Here is a 24,901-nt window from a genome sequence, read left to right on the forward strand (position 1 = left end):
AGGATGAGGATGGACATGAAAATGAGATGAAGATGAGGATGAGGACAGGGAGGATGAGGAGGGAGATGTGGGGAGGATGAGGATGAGATGAGGATGAGAATGATAAGAGGATGATGATGAGATGAGGATGATGAGGATGAGGATGGAGATAATGAGATGAGGATGATGATGAGATGAAGATGAGGATGATGAGGATGGAGATGAGGATGAGGATGAAGATGAGGATGAGAATGATAAGAGGATGAGATGAGGATGAGATGAAGATGAGGATAAGATGATGATGAGGATGGAGATGAGAATGAGATGAGGATGAGAATGATAAGAGGATGAGGATGAGATGAAGATGAGATGAAGATGAAGATGAAGATGAAGATGAAGATGAAGATGAGGAGGATGAGGACGGGGAGGATGAGGAGGGAGATGTGGGGAGGATGTGGATGAGATGAGGAGGATGAGGATGAGATGAGGATGAGACGATGAGATGAAGATGAGGAGGATGAGAATGAGATGAGGATGATGATGAGATGAAGATGAGGATGATGAGGATGAGGATGGAGATAATGAGATGAGGATGAGGTGAGGATGAAGATGAGATGAGGATGAGATGAGGATAAGATGAGGATGAGGACAGGGAGGATGAGGAGGGAGATGTGGGGATGATGAGATGAGGATGATGAGGATGAGGATGGAGATGAGATGATGATGATGAGGAGAGGGAGGAAGCAGCATCCCGGCTCTCACCGGTGCCGTCCCCTGCCCGCAGAGCGGCGATGACGAGGAGTACCGGCGCATCTACACCACCAAAATCAAACCGCGGCTCCGGTCCGAGGAGGGGCCGGACGCCGAGGCCGGGGGGACGCAGAGCAGAACCATCACCGTCACCCGCAAGGTCACCGCCTACACCGTGGACGTCACCAGCCACGACGGCGACCTCAGCGTCATCGGGAGCCCCGAATTCAACGTCCGCGTCCCCACGCCGGAGCTCGGGGTGACGTCCGGGACACCCGAGGGGCTTCACCTGCGGACGGAGCCCCAGAGCCAAATTCCTGCTGGAGAAACTGGAAAATCCCTCCCGGGCTGGAAGGGCTCCGGTGCCTTCCCGGGCTCTCCCCGGATCGAGGCCAACGGACAGTTCGGAGAGCCGGACGGGCGATTCCACGCTCCGTGTCCGCAGGGAGAGCTCGCCGGCTCCTCGCCACCGCTGGACGTGGGGAAAATCAAAATCCCGGCGTTAAAAATCCCCAAATTCGGGTTCCAGGCTGGCAGAGAAGCTCCGGCCCCGCAGGTGGGCGGCGGGACGGACGTCACCCGCTCGTCCCCACCGGACCTTCCGTCCCCGGTGCCGCGGGTGGACGTGGCGGTCAAAGGCGCCGCCGAGGCTCCGCCGGACGTCGCCGGCCTGGAGCTCCCGGCCCCGGATGGCGCCAAGGGGAAAATCCAAATCCCGCACGTGACCTTCCCCAAATTCACCGGCCAGGGGGACGGCGCCGCCGCCGAGGTCCCCAAGGGGGTGGCCGTCCCCGAGGTGGCCCTGGAAGGAGAATGGAAAGGCCCCACCTTCAAGAAGGTGGAAACGCCCCAAATTTCGCTGTCGGACGTGAACCTGAACCTGAGGGGCCCCAGGGTGGAAGGGGACCTGAAAGGACTCGGCCCCAAGGGGCTCCAGGTGGACGTGAAGGGTCCGGAGGTGGCAGTGGCCGGTCCAGGGGGTGGCCTGAAGGGCGTGGAGATGGACGTTGGCGTGAAGGGGTTGAAGGGAGGAGTGGACGTGTCCCTGCCGACCGTGGGCGGTGAATTGAGGGGGCCCCAACTGGACCTCAAAGGGCCCCAAATCGGGGTGGAGGTGCCTGGGGTGGACATCAAAGGCCCCGCGGTGAAGATGCCGGAGATGAGCATCAAGACCCCCCAGATCTCCGTGCCCGGTGTCGACCTCAAAGGGCCGGGAGTGAAGGGAAATCTGGACGTTTCTACCCCAAAACTGGAAGGGGAGCTGAAGACCCCAGGACTGGACATCAAAGGTCCCAAAGTCGAGGTTGGGAGCCCAGAAATGGAGATCCAAGGGCCCGAGGGGAAGCTGAAGTTCCCCAAGCTGAAAATGCCCAAATTTGGGGTGAAAGGAGAGACCCCCAGCGTGGACGTGACCCTTCCCAAAGCGGGGGTGGACATCTCCGGCCCCAAGGTGGACGTCAGCGTCCCGAACGTGGACATCAAAGGCCCCAAAGTGGACGTTGAAGCACCTGAGATGGACATTCAGGGCCCCGAGGGAAAATTCAAGATGCCCAAGTTCAAGATGCCCAAATTTGGGATGCCCGGGGTGAAAGCTGAAGGTCCTGAGGTGGACGTGAACCTCCCGAAAGGCGGCATGGAGGTGTCCTGCCCCAAGGTGGACGTTGAGGCACCGAATTTGGACATCCAGGGGCCCGAAATGCACCTCAAGGCCCCCAAAATCTCTGTGCCGGATGTCGACCTGACCCTGAACGGCGCCAAGGCCAGCGGCGACCTGGACGTGTCCGTGCCGGGTTTGAAGGGCCCAGGACTGGACATCAAAGGTCCCAAAGTCGAGGTGGAAACGCCGGATTTGAACCTCCAAGGACCCGAGGGGAAGCTGAAGTTCCCCAAGCTGAAAATGCCCAAATTTGGGGTGAAAGGAGAGACCCCCGAGCTGGAGGTGGCCCTTCCCAAGGGCGGAGTGGACGTTTCGGGTCCCGGCGTCACCGTCGAGGTCCCCGGCGTGGACCTGAAGGGCCCCAAGGTGAAGGTGCCTGAGGTGGGCATCAAAACCCCCCAGATCTCCATGCCTGACATCGACTTGAACCTCAAAGGACCCAAAGTCAAGGCAGATTTGGATGTTTCCACCCCAAAACTGGAAGGGGAGCTGAAAACCCCCGGGCTGGACATCAAAGGCCCCAAAGTCGAGGTGGAAACGCCGGATTTGGACCTCCAAGGACCCGAGGGGAAGCTGAAGTTCCCCAAGCTGAAAATGCCCAAATTTGGGGTGAAAGGAGAGACCCCCGAGCTGGAGGTGACGCTCCCGAAGGGGGAGATGGACATTTCCGCCCCCGGGGTGGACGTGGATGTCCCGAGCGTGGATGTGGAGGGGCCAGAGGTGAAAGGGAAAGGCCTCAAGTTCAAAATGCCCGAACTCAACGTTCAGACCCCAAAACTCTCCATGCCAGACGTGGATCTGGGCTTGAAGGGCCCAAAACTGAAAGGAGATGTTGGAATTTCTGGGCTGAAGGGCCCCAAAATTGACGTGAAAGGCCCCAAAATGGACGTGGAAGGTGCCAAAATCGATGTGGAAGGTCCCAAGTTGGACGTGAAAGGTCCCAAGTTGGACGTGGAAGGTCCCAAAATTGACGTGGAAGGTCCCAAGTTGGACGTGCAAGGTCCCAAGTTGGACGTGGAAGGTCCCAAGTTGGACGTGGAAGGTCCCAAGTTGGACGTGGACGTGCCAGAGGTGGATTTGGAATGTCCTGAAGGGAAGGTGAAAGGCCCCAAATTCAAGATGCCCAAACTCAACATCAAATCCCCCAAAATCTCGATGCCGGACGTGGATTTGAACCTGAAGGGACACAAAGTGAAGGGAGAGGTGGACGTGTCCCTTCCCAAGGTGGAAGGGGACATCAAGGGGCCGAAGGTGGACGTGGAGGTCCCGGATGTCCACCTGGAAGGTCCAGAGGCCAAACTGAAAATGCCCAAAATGAAATTACCTCATTTCAACGTTTCCGGCCCCAAACTGGAGGGGCCTGAGGTGGAGGTGACCCTGCCCAAAGGAGAGGTGGACATCTCCGGGCCGGAGGTGGACATTGAGGGACCGGAAGTGGACGTTGGAGGTGCGGAAGGGAAATGGAAAGGTCCCAAATTCCGGATGCCAAAACTCAACATCAAATCCCCCAAAATCTCCATGCCGGACGTGGACCTGAACCTGAAGGGCCCCAAGGTCAAGGGGGACATCGATGTTTCTGCTCCAAAGCTGGAAGGTGACCTGAAGGGTCCTGAAATGGACATCAAAGGGCCGAAAGTGGACGTTGAGGTGCCCGACGTGGATTTGGAGTGTCCAGAGGGGAAGATCAAAGGCCCCAAGTTCAAGATGCCCGAGATGCACATCAAGACCCAGAAGATCTCCATGCCTGACGTGGACATCAACCTGAAGGGCCCCAAGGTCAAGGGTGATGTGGACGTGTCCCTCCCAAAGCTGGAAGGTGACCTGAAGGGTCCTGAACTGGACATCAAAGGCCCCAAAGTGGACATTGAGGCACCCGACGTCGACATCCACGGCCCTGAGGGAAAATTCAAGATGCCCAAGTTCAAGATGCCCAAATTTGGGTTGAAGGGAGAAGGTCCCGAGGTGGACGTGAACCTCCCAAAAGGAGACCTGGATGTGTCCGGCCCCAAGGTGGACATTGAAGGTCCAGAGCTGGACATTGAAGGTCCAGAGGGGAAGATCAAAGGCCCCAAGTTCAAGATGCCTGAGATGCACATCAAGGCTCCCAAGATCTCCATGCCTGACGTCGATTTGAATCTAAAGGGCCCCAAAGTGAAAGGAGATGTTGATGTCTCTGTCCCCAAGCTGGAAGGTGACCTGAAAGGTCCCAAAATTGACCTCAAGGGCCCCAAAGTGGACATTGAGGCACCCGATGTCGACATCCACGGTCCTGAGGGAAAATTCAAGATGCCCAAGTTCAAGATGCCCAAATTTGGGATGCCGGGGTTCAAGGCAGAAGGTCCCGAGGTGGACGTGAACCTCCCGACAGGAAACCTGGATGTGTCCGGCCCCAAGGTGGACATTGAAGGTCCAGAGGTGGACGTGGAGCTGCCAGAGGGGAAAGTGAAAGGCCCCAAGTTCAAGATGCCCGAGATGCACATCAAGGCCCCCAAGATCTCCATGCCCGATGTCGACTTCAACCTCAAAGGCCCCAAGTTGAAGGGGGACATCGATGTCTCTGCTCCAAAGCTGGAGGGTGACCTGAAGAGTCCTGAACTGGACATCAAAGGCCCCAAAGTGGACATTGATGTACCAGACGTTGATATCCACGGACCTGAGGGAAAATTCAAGATGCCCAAGTTCAAGATGCCCAAATTTGGGATGCCCGGGGTCAAGGCAGAAGGTCCTGAGGTGGACGTGAACCTCCCAAAAGGAGACCTGGATGTGTCCGGCCCCAAGGTGGACGTTGAGATGCCGAGTGTGGACATTGAGGGTCCCGAGGGGAAGATCAAAGGCCCCAAGTTCAAGATGCCCGAGATGCATTTTAAGACCCCCAAGATCTCCATGCCCGACATCGACCTGAACCTGAAGGGCCCCAAGGTCAAGGGGGACATCGATGTTTCTGTCCCAAAGCTGGAGGGTGACCTGAAGGGTCCTGAACTGGACATCAAAGGCCCCAAAGTGGACATTGAAGCACCCGATGTCGACATCCACGGCCCTGAGGGAAAATTCAAGATGCCCAAGTTCAAGATGCCCAAATTTGGGTTGAAGGGAGAAGGTCCCGAGGTGGACGTGAACCTCCCAACAGGAAACCTGGATGTGTCCGGCCCCAAGGTGGACGTTGAAGGTCCAGAGCTGGACATTGAAGGTCCAGAGGGGAAGATCAAAGGCCCCAAGTTCAAGATGCCTGAGATGAACATCAAGGCCCCCAAGATCTCCATGCCCGACATCGACTTGAACCTGAAGGGCCCCAAGGTCAAGGGGGGTGTGGACGTCTCCGTCCCCAAATTGGAGGGTGACCTGAAATGTCCGGATGTGAACATTAAAGGTCCGAAGGTGGATGTGGACGTTCCTGACGTGGACGTTGAAGGTCCTGAGGGAAAGTGGAAGGGACCCAAGATCAAGATGCCAGAGATGAACATCAAGGCGCCGAAATTTTCTCTGCCTGATGTCGACCTGAACCTGAAAGGTCCCAAGCTGAAGGGAGAAGTGGCTGTGTCTGCCCCAAAAGTAGAAGGTGACGTGAAAGTGCCGGATCTGGAGGTGAAAGGACCCAAAGTGGACGTGGACGTCCCCGACATCGAACTGGAAGGTCCCGAGGGGAAGATCAAAGGCCCCAAGTTCAAGATGCCCGAGATGAACATCAAGGCCCCCAAGATCTCCATGCCCGACTTTGATCTGAACCTGAAAGGCCCCAAAGTGAAGGGAGACGTGGACGTGGCCGTCCCGAAAATCGAGGGAGATTTTAAAGCCCCAGACATCGATATCAAAGGCCCCAAAGTCAACGTGGACCTCCCCGACGTTGACCTGGAGTGCCCCGAAGCGAAGCTGAAGGGCCCCAAGTTCAAGATGCCCGAGATGCACTTCAAAACCCCCAAGATCTCCATGCCCGACATCGACCTGAACCTCAGAGGCCCAAAACTGAAGGGGGATGTGGACATTTCCACCCCCAAGCTGGAAGGTGACCTGACGGGCCCAGACGTGGACATCAAAGGTCCCAAACTGGACATCAAAGCACCTGACGTGGACATTGACCTCCCGGAGGGGAAGATCAAAGGCCCCAAGTTCAAGATGCCCGAGATGAACATCAAGGCCCCCAAGATCTCCATGCCCGACTTTGATCTGAACCTGAAAGGCCCCAAAGTGAAGGGAGACGTCGATGTGTCCCTGCCCAAGCTCGAAGGGGACCTGAAAGGGCCGGAGGTGTCACTGAAAGGACCAAAAGTGGATGTAGAAGTTCCTGACGTGGAGCTGGAATGTCCTGAGGGGAAGATCAAAGGCCCCAAGTTCAAGATGCCCGAGATGAACATCAAGGCCCCCAAGATCTCCATGCCCGATTTTGATCTCAACCTCAAAGGCCCCAAATTGAAGGGGGACGTCGATGTCTCTGCTCCAAAACTGGAAGGTGACCTGAAGGGTCCTGAACTGGACATCAAAGGCCCCAAAGTCGATGTCGACCTTCCTGACGTTGAGCTGGAGTGTCCTGAGGCAAAACTGAAAGGCCCCAAGTTCAAGATGCCCGAGATGCACATCAAGGCCCCCAAGATCTCCATGCCCGACATCGACCTGAACCTGAAAGGTCCCAAAGTGAAGGGGGACATCGATGTCTCTGCTCCAAAGCTCGAGGGGGACCTCAAAGCCCCAGACATCGACATCAAAGGCCCCAAAGTTGATGTGGACCTTCCGGACATGGATTTGGAGTGTCCCGAGGGGAAGATCAAAGGCCCCAAGTTCAAGATGCCCGAGATGCACATCAAGGCCCCCAAGATCTCCATGCCCGATGTCGACTTCAACCTCAAAGGACCCAAGGTCAAGGGGGACATCGATGTCTCTGTCCCCAAGCTGGAGGGTGACCTGAAGGGTCCTGAACTGGACATCAAAGGCCCCAAAGTGGACATTGAGGCACCCGACGTCGACATCCACGGCCCTGAGGGAAAATTCAAGATGCCCAAGTTCAAGATGCCCAAATTTGGGTTGAAGGGAGAAGGTCCCGAGGTGGACGTGAACCTCCCAAAAGGAGACCTGGATGTGTCCGGCCCCAAGGTGGACGTTGAGATGCCGAGTGTGGACATTGAAGGTCCAGAGGGGAAGATCAAAGGCCCCAAGTTCAAGATGCCCGAGATGCATTTTAAGACCCCCAAGATCTCCATGCCAGACATCGACCTGAACCTCAAGGGCCACAAGGTCAAGGGGGACATCGATGTCTCTGTCCCCAAGCTGGAGGGCGACCTGAAGGGTCCTGAACTGGACATCAAAGGCCCCAAAGTCAATGTGGACCTCCCTGATGTGGATTTGGAGTGTCCCGAAGGGAAGATCAAAGGCCCCAAGTTTAAAATGCCCGAGATGCACATCAAGGCCCCCAAATTCTCCATGCCCGACGTCGACTTCAACCTGAAGGGCCCCAAGGTCAAGGGTGATGTGGACGTGTCCCTTCCAAAGCTGGAGGGTGACCTGAAGGGTCCTGAACTGGACATCAAAGGCCCCAAAGTGGACATTGAGGCACCCGATGTCGACATCCACGGCCCAGAAGGGAAAATAAAGTTCCCCAAGTTCAAAATGCCCAAATTTGGGATGAAGGGAGAAGGTCCCGAGGTGGACGTGAACCTCCCGACAGGAAACCTGGATGTGTCCGGCCCCAAGGTGGACATTGAAGGTCCAGAGCTGGACATAGAGGGTCCAGAGGGGAAGATCAAAGGCCCCAAGTTCAAGATGCCCGAGATGCACATCAAGGCCCCCAAGATCTCCATGCCCGACATCGACCTGAACCTCAAAGGCCCCAAATTGAAGGGGGACATCGATGTCTCTGCTCCAAAGCTCGAGGGGGACCTCAAAGCCCCAGACATCGACATCAAAGGCCCCAAAGTCAATGTGGACCTCCCTGATGTGGACATTGAAGGTCCTGAAGGGAAGATCAAAGGCCCCAAGTTCAAGATGCCCGAGATGCACATCAAGGCCCCAAAGTTCTCCATGCCCGACGTTGACTTTGGCCTGAAGGGCCCCAAGGTGAAGGGGGACATCGATGTATCTGTTCCCAAGCTGGAAGGTGACCTGAAGGGTCCTGAACTGGACATCAAAGGCCCCAACGTGGACATTGAGGCACCCGATGTTGACATTAATGGCCCAGAAGGGAAAATAAAATTCCCCAAGTTCAAGATGCCCAAATTTGGGATGCCCGGGGTCAAGGCGGAAGGTCCCGAGGTGGACGTGAACCTCCCAAAAGGAGACCTGGATGTGTCCGGCCCCAAGGTGGACGTTGAGATGCCGAGTGTGGACATTGAGGGTCCCGAGGGGAAGATCAAAGGCCCCAAGTTTAAAATGCCCGAGATGCACATCAAGGCCCCCAAGATTTCCATGCCCGACGTCGACTTCAACCTGAAAGGCCCCAAATTGAAGGGGGACATCGATGTCTCTGCTCCAAAGCTCGAGGGGGACCTCAAAGCCCCAGACATCGACATCAAGGGCCCCAAAGTCAATGTGGACCTCCCTGATGTGGACATTGAGGGTCCCGAGGGGAAGATCAAAGGCCCCAAGTTCAAGATGCCCGAGATGCACATCAAGGCCCCCAAGATCTCCATGCCCGACGTCGACTTCAACCTCAAAGGCCCCAAGGTGAAGGGGGACATCGATGTCTCTGCTCCAAAGCTGGAAGGTGACCTGAAGGGTCCTGAACTGGACATCAAAGGCCCCAAAGTGGACATTGAGGCACCCGACGTCGACATCCACGGCCCGGAAGGGAAAATTAAAATGCCTAAATTCAAGATGCCCAAATTTGGATTTTCTGGGCCCAAAGTTGAAGGCCCCGAGGTGGACGTGAACCTGCCAGAGGCTGAGGTCAACATTTCAGGTCCCAAGGTCGACGTTTCCGTCCCCGAGCTGGACGTCGAAGGCCCCGATGGGAAACTGAAGGGTCCCAAGTTCAAGAAGCCGGAGCTGCAGTTCAACGTCCCCAAGATCTCCATGCCCGACATTGACCTCAACCTGAAAGGCCCCAAACTGAAAGGTGACCTCGATGCTTCTCTCCCCAAGGTCGAGGGCGAGCTGAAAGGCCCCAAAATGGACATCAAGGGACCGGAGCTTGAGCTGGAGGGGCCAAAAGTTGACCTTGAAGGAAAAGCTAAAAAATCCAGGTTCAAACTTCCCAAGTTTGGCTTTTCTGGCCCAAAAGTTCAAAGCCCTGAGGTGGACGTGAAGCTTAAAAAACCTGAGGTTGAAGTGTCCGGCCCCAAAGTTGAGGTCCAGGCTCCGGATTTGGACATCCAGGGAAAATCCAAGGGCTCCAAATTCAAAATGCCTTTTCTGAACATTTCTTCACCCAAAGTCTCGATGCCGGACGTGGAGCTGAACCTGAAGGGACACAAAATGAAAGGGGAGTTTGACCTGTCCACCCCCAAGCTGGAAGGGGAACTGAAAGGTCCTGAGATGGACATCAAGGGCCCCAAGGTCAACATCGAGGCCCCCGACGTGGACATTCACGGCCCGGAGGGGAAAATCAAAATGCCCAAGTTCAAAATGCCCAAATTTGGTGTTTCTGGGTTTAAAGGGGAGGGGCCAGAGCTGGACGTGAACCTGCCGGCAGCAGAACTGGACGTGTCAGGTCCGAAGGTGGACATTGAAGGTCCAGAGGTGGACATTGAGGGGCCGGAGGGGAAGATCAAAGGCCCCAAGTTCAAGATGCCCGAGATGAACATCAAGGCCCCCAAGATCTCCATGCCCGACATCGACCTGAACCTGAAAGGTCCCAAAGTGAAGGGAGACGTGGACGTGTCCTTGCCCCAGGTGGACCTGAAAGGACCCAAGGTGGACGTGGAAGCTCCCGAACTCAACGTGGAAGGTCCGAAAGGGAAAATCAAGGGCCCCAAATTTAAAATGCCCGAAATGAACATCAAAGCTCCCAACATCTCCATGCCGGACCTGGACCTCAACCTGAAAGGTCCCAAGGTCAAAGGCGGGGTGGACGTCGATCTTTCTGCACCAAAAATCGAAGGGGACGTGAGCTTGCCGGACATCGACATCAAAGGACCCAAGGTGGACATTGAAGGTCCAGAGCTGGACATTGAAGGTCCCGAGGGGAAGATCAAAGGCCCCAAGTTCAAGATGCCCGAGATGCACATCAAAGCCCCCAAGATCTCCATGCCCGACGTCGACTTCAACCTGAAGGGCCCCAAGGTGAAGGGGGACATCGATGTCTCTGTCCCCAAGCTGGAAGGTGACCTGAAGGGTCCTGAACTGGACATCAAAGGCCCCAAAGTGGACATTGAGGCACCTGACGTCGACATCCACGGCCCTGAGGGAAAATTCAAGATGCCCAAGTTCAAGATGCCCAAATTTGGGTTGAAGGGAGAAGTTCCCGAGGTGGACGTTAACCTCCCAACAGGAAACCTGGATGTGTCCGGCCCCAAGGTGGACGTTGAGATGCCGAGTGTGGACATTGAGGGTCCCGAGGGGAAGATCAAAGGCCCCAAGTTCAAGATGCCCGAGATGCACATCAAGGCCCCCAAGATCTCCATGCCCGACATCGACCTGAACCTGAAAGGTCCCAAATTGAAGGGGGACATCGATGTCTCTGCTCCAAAGCTGGAGGGCGACCTCAAAGCCCCAGACATCGACATCAAAGGCCCCAAAGTCAATGTTGATCTCCCTGACGTCGAGTTGGAAGGTCCCGATGGGAAGATCAAAGGCCCCAAGTTCAAGATGCCCGAGATGAACATCAAGGCCCCCAAGATCTCCATGCCCGACTTTGATCTGAACCTGAAAGGTCCCAAATTGAAGGGTGACGTTGATGTGTCCCTGCCGAGTGTGGAAGGTGACCTGAAAGGGCCAAAGGTGGATGTGAAAGGCCCCGAATTTGATGTTTCTGCCCCAGATGTTCAAATTGAGGGCCCTGAAGGGAAGATCAAAGGCCCAAAGTTCAAGATGCCCGAGATGAACATCAAGGCCCCCAAGATCTCCATGCCTGATTTTGATCTGAACCTCAAAGGTCCCAAATTGAAGGGGGACGTCGATGTCTCTGTCCCCAAGCTGGAAGGTGACCTGAAGGGTCCTGAACTGGACATCAAAGGCCCCAAAGTTGATGTGGACCTCCCTGATGTGGAGCTGGAAGGTCCCGAGGGGAAGATCAAAGGCCCCAAGTTCAAGATGCCCGAGATGCACATCAAGGCCCCCAAGATCTCCATGCCCGACATCGACTTCAACCTGAAGGGCCCCAAGGTCAAGGGTGATGTGGACGTGTCCCTTCCAAAGCTGGAAGGTGACCTGAAGGGTCCTGAACTGGACATCAAAGGCCCCAAAGTGGACATTGAAGCACCCGACGTCGACATCCACGGCCCTGAGGGAAAATTCAAGATGCCCAAGTTCAAGATGCCCAAATTTGGGTTGAAGGGAGAAGGTCCCGAGGTGGACGTGAACCTCCCAAAAGGAGACCTGGATGTGTCCGGCCCCAAGGTGGACGTTGAGATGCCGAGTGTGGACATTGAAGGTCCAGAGGGGAAGATCAAAGGCCCAAAGTTCAAGATGCCCGAGATGCATTTCAAGACCCCCAAGATCTCCATGCCCGACATTGACCTGAACCTCAAAGGCCCCAAAGTGAAGGGAGATGTTGATGTCTCTGTCCCCAAGCTGGAGGGTGACCTGAAGGGTCCTGAACTGGACATCAAAGGCCCCAAAGTCAATGTGGACCTCCCTGATGTGGACATTGAAGGTCCCGAGGGGAAGATCAAAGGCCCCAAGTTCAAGATGCCCGAGATGCACATCAAGGCCCCCAAGATCTCCATGCCCGACTTTGATCTGAACCTGAAGGGCCCCAAGGTCAAGGGTGATGTGGACGTGTCCCTCCCAAAGCTGGAAGGTGACCTGAAGGGTCCTGAACTGGACATCAAAGGCCCCAAAGTGGACATTGAGGCACCCGACGTCGACATCCACGGCCCTGAGGGAAAATTCAAGATGCCCAAGTTCAAGATGCCCAAATTTGGGTTGAAGGGAGAAGGTCCCGAGGTGGACGTGAACCTCCCAACAGGAAACCTGGATGTGTCCGGCCCCAAGGTGGACATTGAAGGTCCAGAGCTGGACATTGAGGGTCCTGAAGGAAAACTGAAGGGCCCCAAGTTCAAGATGCCTGAGATGCACATCAAGGCCCCCAAGATCTCCATGCCCGACATCGACCTGAACCTGAAGGGCCCCAAAGTCAAAGGTGACATGGACGTGTCCCTGCCCAGCGTGGAAGGAGAGCTGAAAGGTCCCGAGGTCAACGTCGCCGTCCCCGACGTCACCATCGACAGCCCTGAGGGCAAATTCAAACTGCCCAAGTTCAAGATGCCCAAATTCTCCATGCCCGGCTTCAAAGGGGATGGGGTGGACGTGGACCTGACCCTCCCCAAGGGTGACGTGTCCGTTTCGGGCCCCAGCGTGGACGTGGAGGCTCCAGAGCTGAGCGTGGATGGGAAAGTCAAAGGCCCCAAATTCTCCATGCCCGAGATGAACATCAAGGCCCCCAAGATCTCCATGCCCGATGTCGACTTCAACCTCAAAGGTCCCAAATTGAAGGGGGACATCGATGTCTCTGCTCCAAAGCTCGAGGGGGACCTCAAAGCCCCAGACATCGACATCAAAGGCCCCAAAGTCAATGTGGACCTCCCTGATGTGGACATTGAAGGCCCTGAAGGGAAGATCAAAGGCCCCAAGTTCAAGATGCCCGAGATGCACATCAAGGCCCCCAAGATCTCCATGCCCGACGTCGACTTCAACCTCAAAGGACCCAAGGTCAAGGGGGACATCGATGTTTCTGCTCCAAAGCTGGAGGGTGACCTGAAGGGTCCTGAACTGGACATCAAAGGCCCCAAAGTGGACATTGAGGCACCCGACGTCGACATCCACGGCCCTGAGGGAAAATTCAAGATGCCCAAGTTCAAGATGCCCAAATTTGGGTTGAAGGGAGAAGGTCCCGAGGTGGACGTGAACCTCCCAAAAGGAAACCTGGATGTGTCCGGCCCCAAGGTGGACGTTGAGATGCCGAGTGTGGACATTGAGGGTCCCGAGGGGAAGATCAAAGGCCCCAAGTTCAAGATGCCCGAGATGCACATCAAGGCCCCCAAGATCTCCATGCCCGACGTCGACTTCAACCTGAAGGGCCCCAAGGTCAAGGGGGACATCGATGTCTCTGCTCCAAAGCTGGAGGGGAACCTGCAGTGCCCAGATGTCGACCTCAAGGGCCCCAGAGTGGACATTCAGGCACCGGACGTGACCCTGGAGGGTCCCAAGGGGAAAATGCCTGAAGTTCACCTCAAGACCCCCCAGATCTCCATGCCCGACATCGACCTGAACCTGAAGGGCCTGAAGGTCAAGGGTGAGGCCGACCTGCAGGGCCCCAAGCTCGAGGGGGGTCTGAAGGGCCCCGAGGTCGAGATCAAAGGCCCCAAAGTGGACATCGAGTGCCCAGCGGTCAACATCGATGGTCCGGAGGGGAAAGTGAAGCTGCCCAAAATGAAAATGCCCAAATTTGGCTTTAAAGGAGAAGGTCCCGACGTGGATGTGAACTTGCCGAAGGCTGAGGTGGATCTTTCCGGCCCCAAGGTTGATCTTGGCCTGCCGGAGGTCAACGTTGAAGGTCTGGAGGGCAAAGTCAAAGGTCCTAAACTGAAAATGCCCGAAATGCACGTGAACGTCCCCAAAATCTCCATGCCCGAGATAGACTTGAACTTGAAAGGCCACAAAACCAAGGGCGGCTTCGACATTTCCACCCCGAAGGTCGAAGGTCACCTGAAAGGGCCCGAGGTTGACCTCAAAGGCCCAGAATTCGGCGTCAAAGGTCCCGAAGTCGACGTCGAATGTCCCGACCTGAGCATCGAGGGCCCGGAGGCCAACGTCAAAGTTCCCAAGTTTAAAAAGTCCAAATTTGGGTTCGGGATGAAAAGCCCCAAGGCCGAGGTGGATTTACCCGAGGGGGAGCTGAACGTGGAGTCACCCGAGGCCCACCTGTCCGGGAAGGGCAAGAAAAGCAAGTTCAAGATGCCCAAAATCCACATGAGCGGCCCCAAAGTGAAGGGGAAGAAGGGGGCGTTCGATGTCAACGCGGCGGGGGCCGAGCTGGACGCGGAGCTCAACGTCACCGGCCCCGACGTCACCGTCAGGGGCGACGCCGCCGTGAAGTCGCCCAAAGGCAAGAAACCCATGTTTGGCAAGATCTCCTTCCCGGACGTCGAATTCGACCTCAAATCGCACAAATTCCGCGGCGAGGCCTCGGGGGGGGTCCCCAAAGTTGAGGGTGAGCTGGAGGTCAAGGGCCCGAGTCTCAACGTGGACGTGGAAGGTCCCGACGTCAACCTGAAAAGCCCAAAATTCAAACTCCCCGGGGTCCAGGTGGGCACGGGGGACGTGAAGGTCGGGGGTGACCTGAAGGGCCCCGGCATCGACGTCGCCGTCCCCTCGCTGGCGGCGCCCGACGTCGACATCGGCGTGAAAGGACCAAAAGTAAAAGGCGAAGTCGGCGCACAACTGGAAGGTCCCGAGGGGAAACTGGGATGGCCCAAGGGGGGGAAAATGGGTTTGGGGCTGGAGATGCCGGACGTGAGCTCGGACGTGGATGTGAAGCTCAAAGGGCCCCAAATATCCGGGCCTGAGTTGGAGGGGAACCTGCAAGGACCAAAATTAAAGGGAGATTTGGACATTTCGGGCTCCGTGGAAGGGCCCGGTGTTACCCTGGACGCAGCCGGCCTGGACCTCGGTGGCCTGGGGGGGAAGGTGAAGCTGCCCACGGTGAAGTCCCCAACGCTGGAGGTCAAGGGGGGCGTCCCCTGCTCCGTCCAGTCCCCGGGGGCCACCCTGGACCTCAAGGGGCCCTCACTGGACGTCTCCGGGCCAGATTTGGATGTCAACCTGAAAGGACCAAAGTTGAAAGGAGACGTCGGCGTCAAATCCCCGCAAGGGTCGGCGGACGACGCCGGCTTTGAAATTTTGGGGGGCACCATCAAACTCCCGTCCCTGAAGCTGCCCCAGTTCAGCATCTCCGGCCCCAGCGTGGACGGAGGGGACGCGGGGGTCACTCTGGAAGGTCCCCAGGTCAAGGCGGGGCTGAAGGGCTCCGGTTTGGGGCTGGAAGGTCCCGAGGTGGAACTGAAAGGGCCGAAATTCTCCGCGCCGGACGTCGACCTGAGGCGGAAAGGACCAAACGTCGACGTGGCCGGTGACATCAAAGGGTCAAAGGTCAGCGTGGAAGCCCCTCACGGAGGCGTCCACCTGGAGGCTTCGGCTCTGGAAGCGTCCGGCTCGGGGTTGAACGTCAACGTGAAAGGGCCAAAGGTCAAAGGCGCAGCCGAGGCGACGCCGCCATCGGTCAGCGCCGGTTCCGGAACCTTCCACGTCTCCTGCCCCAAGGTGAGCGCAGAGGGCGGCCAGGTCAAAGTGTCCTTCCCCAAGCTGCGGATGCCGAAATTCGTCTTCTCCGAGCCCGAGGCCAAGGGCCGTGAGGTCGGGGTGGACGTCGACTTCCCCGGCGCCGACGCGGCCGAGCCGGAGCCGGACGAGGCCGAGGCGAGGCTGAAGAAATCCAAGCTCAAGATGCCCAAATTCAACTTCTCCAAGCAGAAGGGACGCGGCGGCGGCGGCGGCACCCCGGGGTCCCCCGAGGCCTCGGGCTCCATGTCCGGCTCCAAGGGTGACCTGAAGAGCTCCAAGGTGAGTCTGGGCTCGGCCGAGGGCGAGCTGGAGGCCGAGGCGCCGGCGGCCAAGGGCAAATTCTCGTTGTTCCGCGGCAAGAAACAGCGGCCGCGCTCGTCGTCCTTCAGCGATGACCACTCGGCCGAGCCGGACGCCGCCAGGCAGCCCAAGAGCAAATTCGGGACCTTCGGGGGCATCGGCTCCAAGGCCAAGGGGTGCTACGAGGTGACGGCCGGCGCCGAGGACGGGGGGCGGGCGCCGGGGTCCCCCAAATCCCGCTTGTCCTCGTCCTCGTCCTGCGAGGGCGTGGCCCGGGGCGGGCTCCGCGTGCCCGGCCTGGAGCTGGCGGTGGCCAAAGGCAAGGAGTGACCGCGGGGGAGGGGTTGTACATAGGCCTGGAGCGAGGGACCCCCCCCGTGTGTACAGAGAGGGGGAGGGGCTGGGGGTTCCCCTCCCCCCCACCAAAGATTTTGGGGGTCCTCCCCTTGTGCTGAGAGCTTTGTTTTTTTTCCCTCCCAATTTATCCTTTTTTTTTGGATATTTTTATTGGGGTTTGTTTTTGTCCCCTGTTTTTTTTCTTCCTCCCTCCTCTGCCCCTCCCCCCCCCCCCAAAAAAAATATTTTCAGTGTTTGGTTCGTGGAAATGAATTTTTATTTTTTTTTTTGTATTTTTTCCTTCATTTTAACTTTTTTTTTTTGCTTTTTTTTTTTTTTTTTTTTTTTTTGCGGGGCTGAAGGTTCTGTCGGTTTGGTGGATTTATTCCAAAGTTTGGATTTTTTGGGTTTGTGAAAGAAATGAAACCAAATCCGTGGATCTTTTATGTTTTAAAAAAAAGTTTAAATATTATTAAAAAAATATTTTTAAAAAATTAAATATTATTTTAAAAAATGTAAAAAATTAAATATTATTTTTAAAAAAATAAAAATTTAAATATTATTAAAAAAAGAAGACCAAAACTGTGGATTTCTAAAAAAAAACCCTACCCAAAACCGTGGATGTATTTGATAAATTGGATATATTAAAATATAAGGAGAAAAAAAATATGGATTTACTAAAGAAATTAAAAGAAAAATATGGAATTATTAAAAAAAACTCAAAGTAAAAATGTGGATCTATTAAAAAAAAATCAAAGAAATTAGCAAATAAATAATAATTTAAATAATAATAATAATAGTAAATTATATGAACAGCGACAAAATTGGATCAATTAAGAAAATAAACCAAAACTAAAAGGGGATTTATTAAAAAAATAACATTAAATGGATTTATCCAAAGAAAGAAACCAAAAAAAATACAGATTTATTGAGCAGCATAAAGCAAAAATATTAATTAATTACATAAAATAAACCAAAAAACACGGATTTACCAATAAAAACAAACCAAACCCGTGGCTTTATTAATAAAAATAAACCAAAACCAGTGGATTTATTAATCCAAACAATCCAAAAGCCACAACTCTGACCTCTGAAACTGAGAAGTGTCCCCAGAGCTTGGAAGATTTTAATCCGTGGCACAAGACCCGGAGATCGAATGACTCCGGGGAGGACGGAACGAGCCCAGAGCCGCTCCCGAGGTTTTCCCTGCAGCTTTATTTTCATTTTTTTTTTTTGTTATTTTTAGCTGTTTTATGGCTGTTTTTTTGTCGTATTTGTTACATTCTTTGTATTATAATTTGATAAAAACGCCCGTTTCTGTCTTGTTTAGCCCCAAAATTCAAAAAAAAAAAAAAAAAGGTGCGTTGGTGCATCCGGGATAAAGTTTTGTTTTATGAGGATTTTGGGGAAGTTTAAATAAATTAAATTTTTAAGGAATTCCTCCCCCCTTCCCAGAAAATTGAAACCTTTGCAGCACTTTAACGGCGAATTAACGGGAGAAAAAACGGTGGAAAACGCAAATAAAACCAAAAATGTTTATTAACCGCGATTTTGCTTCGTTTGGGGTCTTTTTTAAGGTGAAATTTGGGGGTTGAGGCTCCCTCTGGATTTTGGGGGGGGTCCCTTTGGGGGGGGGGAGGGGTCACACCAAAACAAATCTGGGCTCCCGTCCCCTCCCCCCACCTCAAATTTCACCTCCCCACCCCCCAACCAGGGCCCCTCCCCCACCTCGGATTTGGTGTCACGGCCCCTCCCCTCCCCTCCCCATATTTGGGATTCCCCCCCGTCCTCTCATTGCCCCTCCCCCTCCCCCAGGCCCTTTTTGCCCCTCCCCCTCAAAAATAAAGCACTTTGGTCCTCCCGCCCGCCAGGGGGCGCTGCCGCGCACGCGCTTTAGGGCGTGGCATCTCTGGAATAACGCACCGGAAGTCGGCCATGTTGCCCTGGTGCACGATGGGAACTGCAGTTCCGTGCACCCTCACAACTTCCGGTCACCTGTTTGTGAAGCATGACGGGAACTGTAGTTCTAAATTAGCGGCCATACCGGAAGTGGCTTGGCGGCTGTTTCCCGATGCATTCTGGGAGCTGTTGTTTGTTAATAAGGGGGCGGGGGCTCGGCCATGTTGGCGCCCGGTGCATGCTGGGAGCTGTAGTTCGCTCCAGTCCCCCAGGAGGAGTCTCTGCCTCACGGCCTGGGCGTTACTGGTCCGTACTGGGCGTTACTGGTCCGTACTGGAGGCAGCTGCTCGCCACGCCCTGCCCCACCGCCGTGACGTCACCCACACCGAGGCATCATGGGTAGGCGGCCATCTTTACTGAGGGCACTGGGGGACGGTCACCGCCGTGTCCGGGGGGCATCCAGGTGTCCATGGAGGGTCCCCAGGTATCCTCAAAGATCCATTGGAGGGTCCTCAGGTGTTCATGACAGGTCCTTCAAGTGTCCCCAGGCATGTCTCAGGTGTCCCAGGCGTGTCCCAGCTGTCCCAGGTGTGTCCCAGGTGTTCATGGGAGGTCCTTCAAGTGTCCCAGGCATGTCCCAGGTGTGTCCCAGCTGTCCCCAGGCGTGTCCCAGGTGTCCTCAGGTGTTCACGGCAGGTCCTTCAAGTGTCCCCAGGTGTGTCCCAGGCGTTCTGGGTGTGTCCCAGGCGTGTCCCAGCTGTCCCCAGGTGTCCCAGGCATGTACCAGGCATGTCCAAGCTGTTCCCAGGTGTGTCCCAGCTGTCCCCAGGTGTTCACGGCAGGTCCTTCAAGTGTCCCAGGCGTGTCCCAGCTGTCCCAGGTGTGTCCCAGCTGTCCCCAGGTGTGTCCCAGGCATGTCCCAGGTGTGTCCCAGGTGTCCCCAGGTATTCACGGCAGGTCCCTCAAGTGTCCCCAGGCATGTCCCAGCTGTCCCAGGTGTGTCCCAACTGCCCCAGGTGTGTCCCAGGCGTGTCCCAGGCATGTCCCAGGCGTGTCCCAGCTGTCCCCAGCTGTCCCCAGGTGCTCAGCAGCGCCGGGGGGATCCGGGGTAGCGCCTCCTCAGCTCCTCCCGGAATCCACGGAAGAGGCGCCGGTTGTGGCCCAGCTCGGCCTCGCGGCCCCCGTGGAACCCGCCCGGCTCCTTGAACCCCCGGTGGGTGACGAAGGCCCCGTCCAGCACCGCGAAGCGGAACCCGGCCACGTGCAGCTCGCAGGCCTGGGAAGGGTTAAAATGTCACCCCGAGACCCCCAGGGAGCCCCCCGGACCCCCCCGGCCCCGTCCTCACCTGGCTGATGCGGTTGAAGCCGTACTGGAGGAACCTCTCGTCGAAGGGGGGGACGCCGCGGGCGGGGGCCACGAAGAACGGCTCCCAGGGGTCCCTCCACGGCGCCTCGTAGGCCACGCGCGGCCGCGGCGCCGGCGGCAGCGTCCGCCAGCGGCCGAAATCGGTGGGGGCCTGGCAGCGGGGACACAGCGTCCCGTAGAACGGCCGCGCGTCCCCCGCGCCCCAGAGCCGCAGTAGCTCCGGCTTGGACGCCGGCGGCCGCAGCCCCGCGCGCACCTCGAAGGCCGGCAGCACAAAAAGCACCCGCGCCCAGGGCGGCTCGGCGGCCTGGGGGTCACTCGGGGCGTTGGGGTCACTGAGGGTGTTGGGGTCACTCGGGGCATGGGGGTCACTCAGGGCCTTGGGGTCATTCGGAGCGTTGGGGTCACTCAGGGCCTTGGGGTCATTCGGAGCATGGCGGTCACTCAGAGCTCGGGGGTCATTCGGAGCATGGCGGTCACTCAGAGCTCGGGGGTCATTCGGAGCTCGAGGGTCACTCAGAGCTCGGGGGTCATTCAGAGCGTTGGGGTCACTCAGAGCGTTGGGGTCACTCAGGGTGTTGGGGTCACTCAGAGAGTGGGGGTCACTCAGAGCACGGGGGTCACTCAGAACTCGGGGGTCACTCAGAGCTCGGGGGTCACTCGGGGCCTTGGGGTCACTCAGAGCTCGGGGGTCACTCGGGGCCTTGGGGTCACTCAGAGCTCGGGGGCCACTCAGAACTCGGGGGTCACTCAGAACTCGGGGGTCATTCAGTTCATGAGGGACAGGGGGGTCCTGGAGACCCCCGGGGACCTCCAGGCCGTTGGGGACCCCCAGGGCTCGGGGACTCTTGGGGTCTTCCCGGCCACTGGAGCCCAACCAAGTCTTGGGGTTCTTTGGGATTTTGGGGACCCCGAGGTCCCGGAGACCCTCAGGGGCCACCACGGCCTTGGGTGAAGCCCCCAAAGCCTTTGGGTTCCCCGAATCCCCCCGAAACCCCAAACTGCCCTGAACAGCCCAAGTTTTGGGGTTCCCCGAATCCCCCTGAGCTTTGGGGTCCCCCCGTCCCCCCCAGTTTTTGGGGTCCAGGCCCCCGTCCCGCAGCAGCTCCAGGAACCCCTCGCGCAGCCCCGGGCTCGGCACCACGTCGGCGTCCACCACGAGCACGAAACGCTCCCCCAGTTTGGGTGGGGGGTCCCCCCGCGGGGCCCCCCCGGCCGCCCCCTCCCAGGCCACGTTCCTCAGCAGATTCCCGGGGTACGGCACCCCAAACTGTAACTGGGGGGTCGGCGGCCGCCAGCCTCGCCAGGGCCCCCCGACACCCCCCGGCGCTTCGGGGGGCTCGCGGCGCCTCGGGGATTTTTGGGGGGGTCCCGCCGCCCCCAGCACCACGTGCAGCCTCAGGCGGCTCCTCAAACTCCGGCAGGGACCCCCCAAAATCGCCAGCAGCTCCTCCAGCCCCTCCCGGGGCACCCCAAACACGGCCAGGGCCAGCGGGCCCCCCCAGGACCCCCCCAGCGCCGCCGCCGCTCGCCCGGGGCTGCCGTGGGTGGCCAGGACCAGCTCGGGGCGGGGGCGCGGGCCCAGCCCGGGGGGGCTCCCAGCACGTCCCGGAACACCCGGAACGCCCCCGAGGCGTCCAGGACCCCGCGGGGGGGCGCGGCGGGGCGGGGGGGCGCGGGGCGGGGGGCACGGCCCGCAGGTAGAGGGTCTGCAGCAGAGCCAGAGCCCCCAGGAACCAGGCACAGCCCCCCAAAACACGGCCCCGGGGCATGGCGGGACTGGGGGAACTGGGGGGAACTGGGGAGGGGGGGACTGGGGGGGACTGGGGGGAACTGGGGGACTGGGGGGAACTGGGGGGGATTGGGGGGACTGGGGGGACTGGGATGGACTGGGAGGGACTGGGGGGGACTGGGGGGACTGGGGGGATTTGGGGGACTGGCAGGGACTGGGGGGACTGGGGGAACTGGGGGGATTGGGGGGGACTGGGGGATTGGGGGGACTGGGGGGATTGGGGGGATTGGGGAAACTGGGGGGACTGGGGGGGATTGGGGGATTGGGGGAACTGGGGGAACTGGGGGGACTGGGGAGGGGATTTGGGGGAGACTGGGGGGACTGGGGGAACTGGGGGGACTGGGGGGACTGGGGGACTGGGGGAACTGGGGGGACTGGGGGGACTAGGGGGGACTGGGGGGACTGGGGGGACTGGGGGGACTGGGGGGGACTGGGGGCAACTGAGGGGATTGGGGGATTGGGGGATTGGGGGGACTGGGGGGGACTGGGGAGGACTGGGAGGAGATTTGGGGGGACTGGGGGGACTGGGGGGGACTGGGAGGAACTGGGGGGAATGGGGGACTGGGGGGACTGGGATGGACTGGGGGGACTGGGAGGAGATTTGGGGGGACTGGGGGGACTGGGATGGACTGGGGGGACTGGGAGGGACTGGGAGGAGATTTGGGGGGACTGGGGTAACTGGGGGGACTGGGAGGGGATTTGGGGGACTGGGGGGCACTGGGGGGACTGGAGGGACTGGGGGGACTGGGGAGGGTAATGAGGGGGACTGGGGGAACTGGGGGGACTGGGAGGGTAATGAGGGGGACTGGGGGAACTGGGGGGGCTACTGGGGGGAACTGGGGGGGCTACTGGGGGGGAGTGGGCGGGTAATGGGGGACTGGGAGAGGGGATTGGGGGACTGGGGGGACTGGGAGGGACTGGAAGGACTGGGGGTACTGGGGGTACTGGGGGTACTGGGAGAGGGGACTGGGGGTACTGGGGGTACTGGGGGTACTGGGAGAGGGGACTGGGGGGGACTGGGAGCTACTGGGGGCACTGGGAGGGGTCAGGAGCGTGTACCGGCAGGGCACTGGGGGATACTGGGGGTTACTGGGAGGATTCTGGGGGTCTCTGGGGCCGGCGCGGAGCCAGGACCAGTCCGGCATGCTGGAACCAGTACGGGGCTACTGGGACCAGTACGGGGCTACTGGGACCAGTACGGGCGTGCTGCGACCAGTACGGGCGTGCTGCGACCAGTTTGGGGTCACCGGTCCCAGTTTGGGGTCACCGGTCCCAGTTTGGGGTCACTGGTCCCAGTTTGGGGGATGGCGGGGAGGGGCTGGGTCCAGTGCCGGGGGGATCGGGACCAGTTTGGGGTCACCGGTCCCAGTTTGGGGTCACTGGTCCCAGTTTGGGGATGGCGGGGAGGGGCTGGGTCCAGTTCCGGGGGTGTCGGGACCAGTTTGGGGTCACCGGTCCCAGTTTGGGGTCACTGGGACCAGTCCGGGACTCACCGCGCTGCGTCGGCGCCGGAGGAGCTGCGCATGCGCGGGAAGAAAGGGGCGTGGCCCCACACGCAAAACGGGCGTGGTTATGCAAATTTGACAAGGCCACGCGAAAGGGCGCGGTTTCACAGCTTGTGGGCGTGGTCTGAGCGTTGTGGGCGTGACTTGATAGTTGTGGGCGTGGTTTCGGCCCCGAGGACCCCCAAATTCCTGCGTCCCCCCAAAAAATTCCTGATTTGTCCCCAAAATTCCTGATTTGTCCCCAATTCCTGATTTGTCCCCAAAATTCCTGATTTGTCCCCAATTCCTGTCCCCACCCCAAAATTCCTGATTTGTCCCCAATTCCTGATTTGTCCCCAAAATTCCTGATTTGTCCCCAATTCCTGTCCCCACCCCAAATTCCTGATTTGTCCCCAATTCCTGATTTGTCCCCAATTCCTGTCCCCACCCCAAAATTCCTGATTTGTCCCCAATTCCTGATTTGTCCCAAAATTCCTGATTTGTCCCCAATTCCTGATTTGTCCCAAAATTCCTGATTTGTCCCCAATTCCTGTCCCCACCCCCAAAATTCCTGATTTGTCCCCAATTCCTGGATCCCCAAAATTCCCCCCAATTCCTGTCCCCCCCCCAAAATTCCTGATTTGTCCCCAATTCCTGATTTGTCCCCAAAATTCCTGATTTGTCCCCAATTCCTGGATCCCCCCAAAATTCCTGATTTGTCCCCAATTCCTGGATCCCCCCAAAATTCCTGATTTGTCCCCAATTCCTGGATCCCCCAAAATTCCTGATTTGTCCCCAATTCCTGATTTGTCCCCAATTCCTGTCCCCCCCCCAAAATTCCTGATTTGTCCCCAATTCCTGTCCCCCCCCCAAAATTCCTGATTTGTCCCCAAAATTCCTGATTTGTCCCCAATTCCTGGATCCCCCAAAATTCCTGATTTGTCCCCAATTCCTGATTTGTCCCCAAAATTCCTGATTTGTCCCCAATTCCTGTCCCCCCCCCAAAATTCCTGATTTGTCCCCAATTCCTGTCCCCCCCCCAAAATTCCTGATTTGTCCCCAATTCCTGATTTGTCCCCAAAATTCCTGATTTGTCCCCAATTCCTGATTTGTCCCCAATTCCATTTGTCCCCAATTCCTGATTCGTCCCCAATTCCTGGATCCCCAAAATTCCTGATTTGTCCCCAATTCCTGCCCCCACCCCAAAATTCCTGATTTGTCCCCAATTCCTGTCCCCACCCCAAAATTCCTGATTTGTCCCCAAAATTCCTGATTTGTCCCCAATTCCTGGATCCCCAAAATTCCTGATTTGTCCCCAAATTCCCGGGGTCACCGGGAAGAAGCCACCACAGGCACGGGGACCATGGGGGGACACTTTTATTGCCGGGGGTGTCGGGGCCACGGGGCCTCCAGGGGACATTGGGGACATCACCGGGGACATTGGGGACATCACCGGGGACATCACCGGGGACATTGGGGACATCACCGGGGACAGCACCGGGGACACGGCGGGGCTCGGTCCCTCGGGCAGGGACGGTGGCAGTGTCCCCCCCTCCTTTGGGGACATCGGGTGACGACAATCGCGGGGTTGGGGACACGGGGGACACCGGGGGACATCGTGGGGGGGGTCTCAGTCTTTGATGCGGGGACACGAGCGGGTCCCACATCCCTTGGGGACATTGGGGACATCAAGCCACGCGTTGTGTCAGGCCGAGGCAGTGACGAGGAGGGACATCGGGGACATCGGGGGGTGTTGGGGACATCGGGGACGTTGGGGACATTGGGGACATTGGGGACATTGGGGACACTGAGTCACGACGTGTCTCAGTCTCGGGTTGGGGACATTGGGGACGTTGGGGACATTGGGGACATTGGGGACATTGGGGACACTGAGTCACGACGTGTCTCAGTCT

The 24,901-nt window shown here is 57.7% G+C and overlaps 2 protein-coding genes across 2 annotated transcripts in view; one reads left to right on the plus strand and one right to left on the minus strand.

Annotated features, from left to right (window-relative positions):
• Window positions 1-17,996, plus strand: part of AHNAK (AHNAK nucleoprotein) — a 27,948-nt gene extending 9,952 nt beyond the window's left edge. Inside the window, exon 5 of the mRNA XM_086871133.1 lies at window positions 764-17,996. Within this exon, the coding sequence (XP_086727259.1) occupies window positions 764-16,441 (15,678 nt within the window). The 3' untranslated portion in view covers window positions 16,442-17,996. The remainder of the gene's footprint in view (window positions 1-763) is intronic.
• B4GAT1 (beta-1,4-glucuronyltransferase 1) lies at window positions 17,969-23,029 on the minus strand. The gene is made up of 3 exons (XM_086870880.1): window positions 22,998-23,029; window positions 19,693-21,535; window positions 17,969-19,622 (listed from the first exon to the last, which is right to left on the minus strand). Exons 1-3 carry the CDS (start codon window positions 23,027-23,029, stop codon window positions 19,431-19,433), a joined length of 2,067 nt encoding a protein of 688 aa, XP_086727006.1. The 3' UTR covers window positions 17,969-19,430.
• Between the last annotated feature and the right edge of the window lie 1,872 nt (window positions 23,030-24,901).

This window comes from Cyanistes caeruleus, chromosome 34 (genome assembly GCF_971803275.1).
Source record: "Cyanistes caeruleus chromosome 34, bCyaCae1.hap1.1, whole genome shotgun sequence".
Lineage (NCBI taxonomy): Eukaryota > Metazoa > Chordata > Aves > Passeriformes > Paridae > Cyanistes > Cyanistes caeruleus.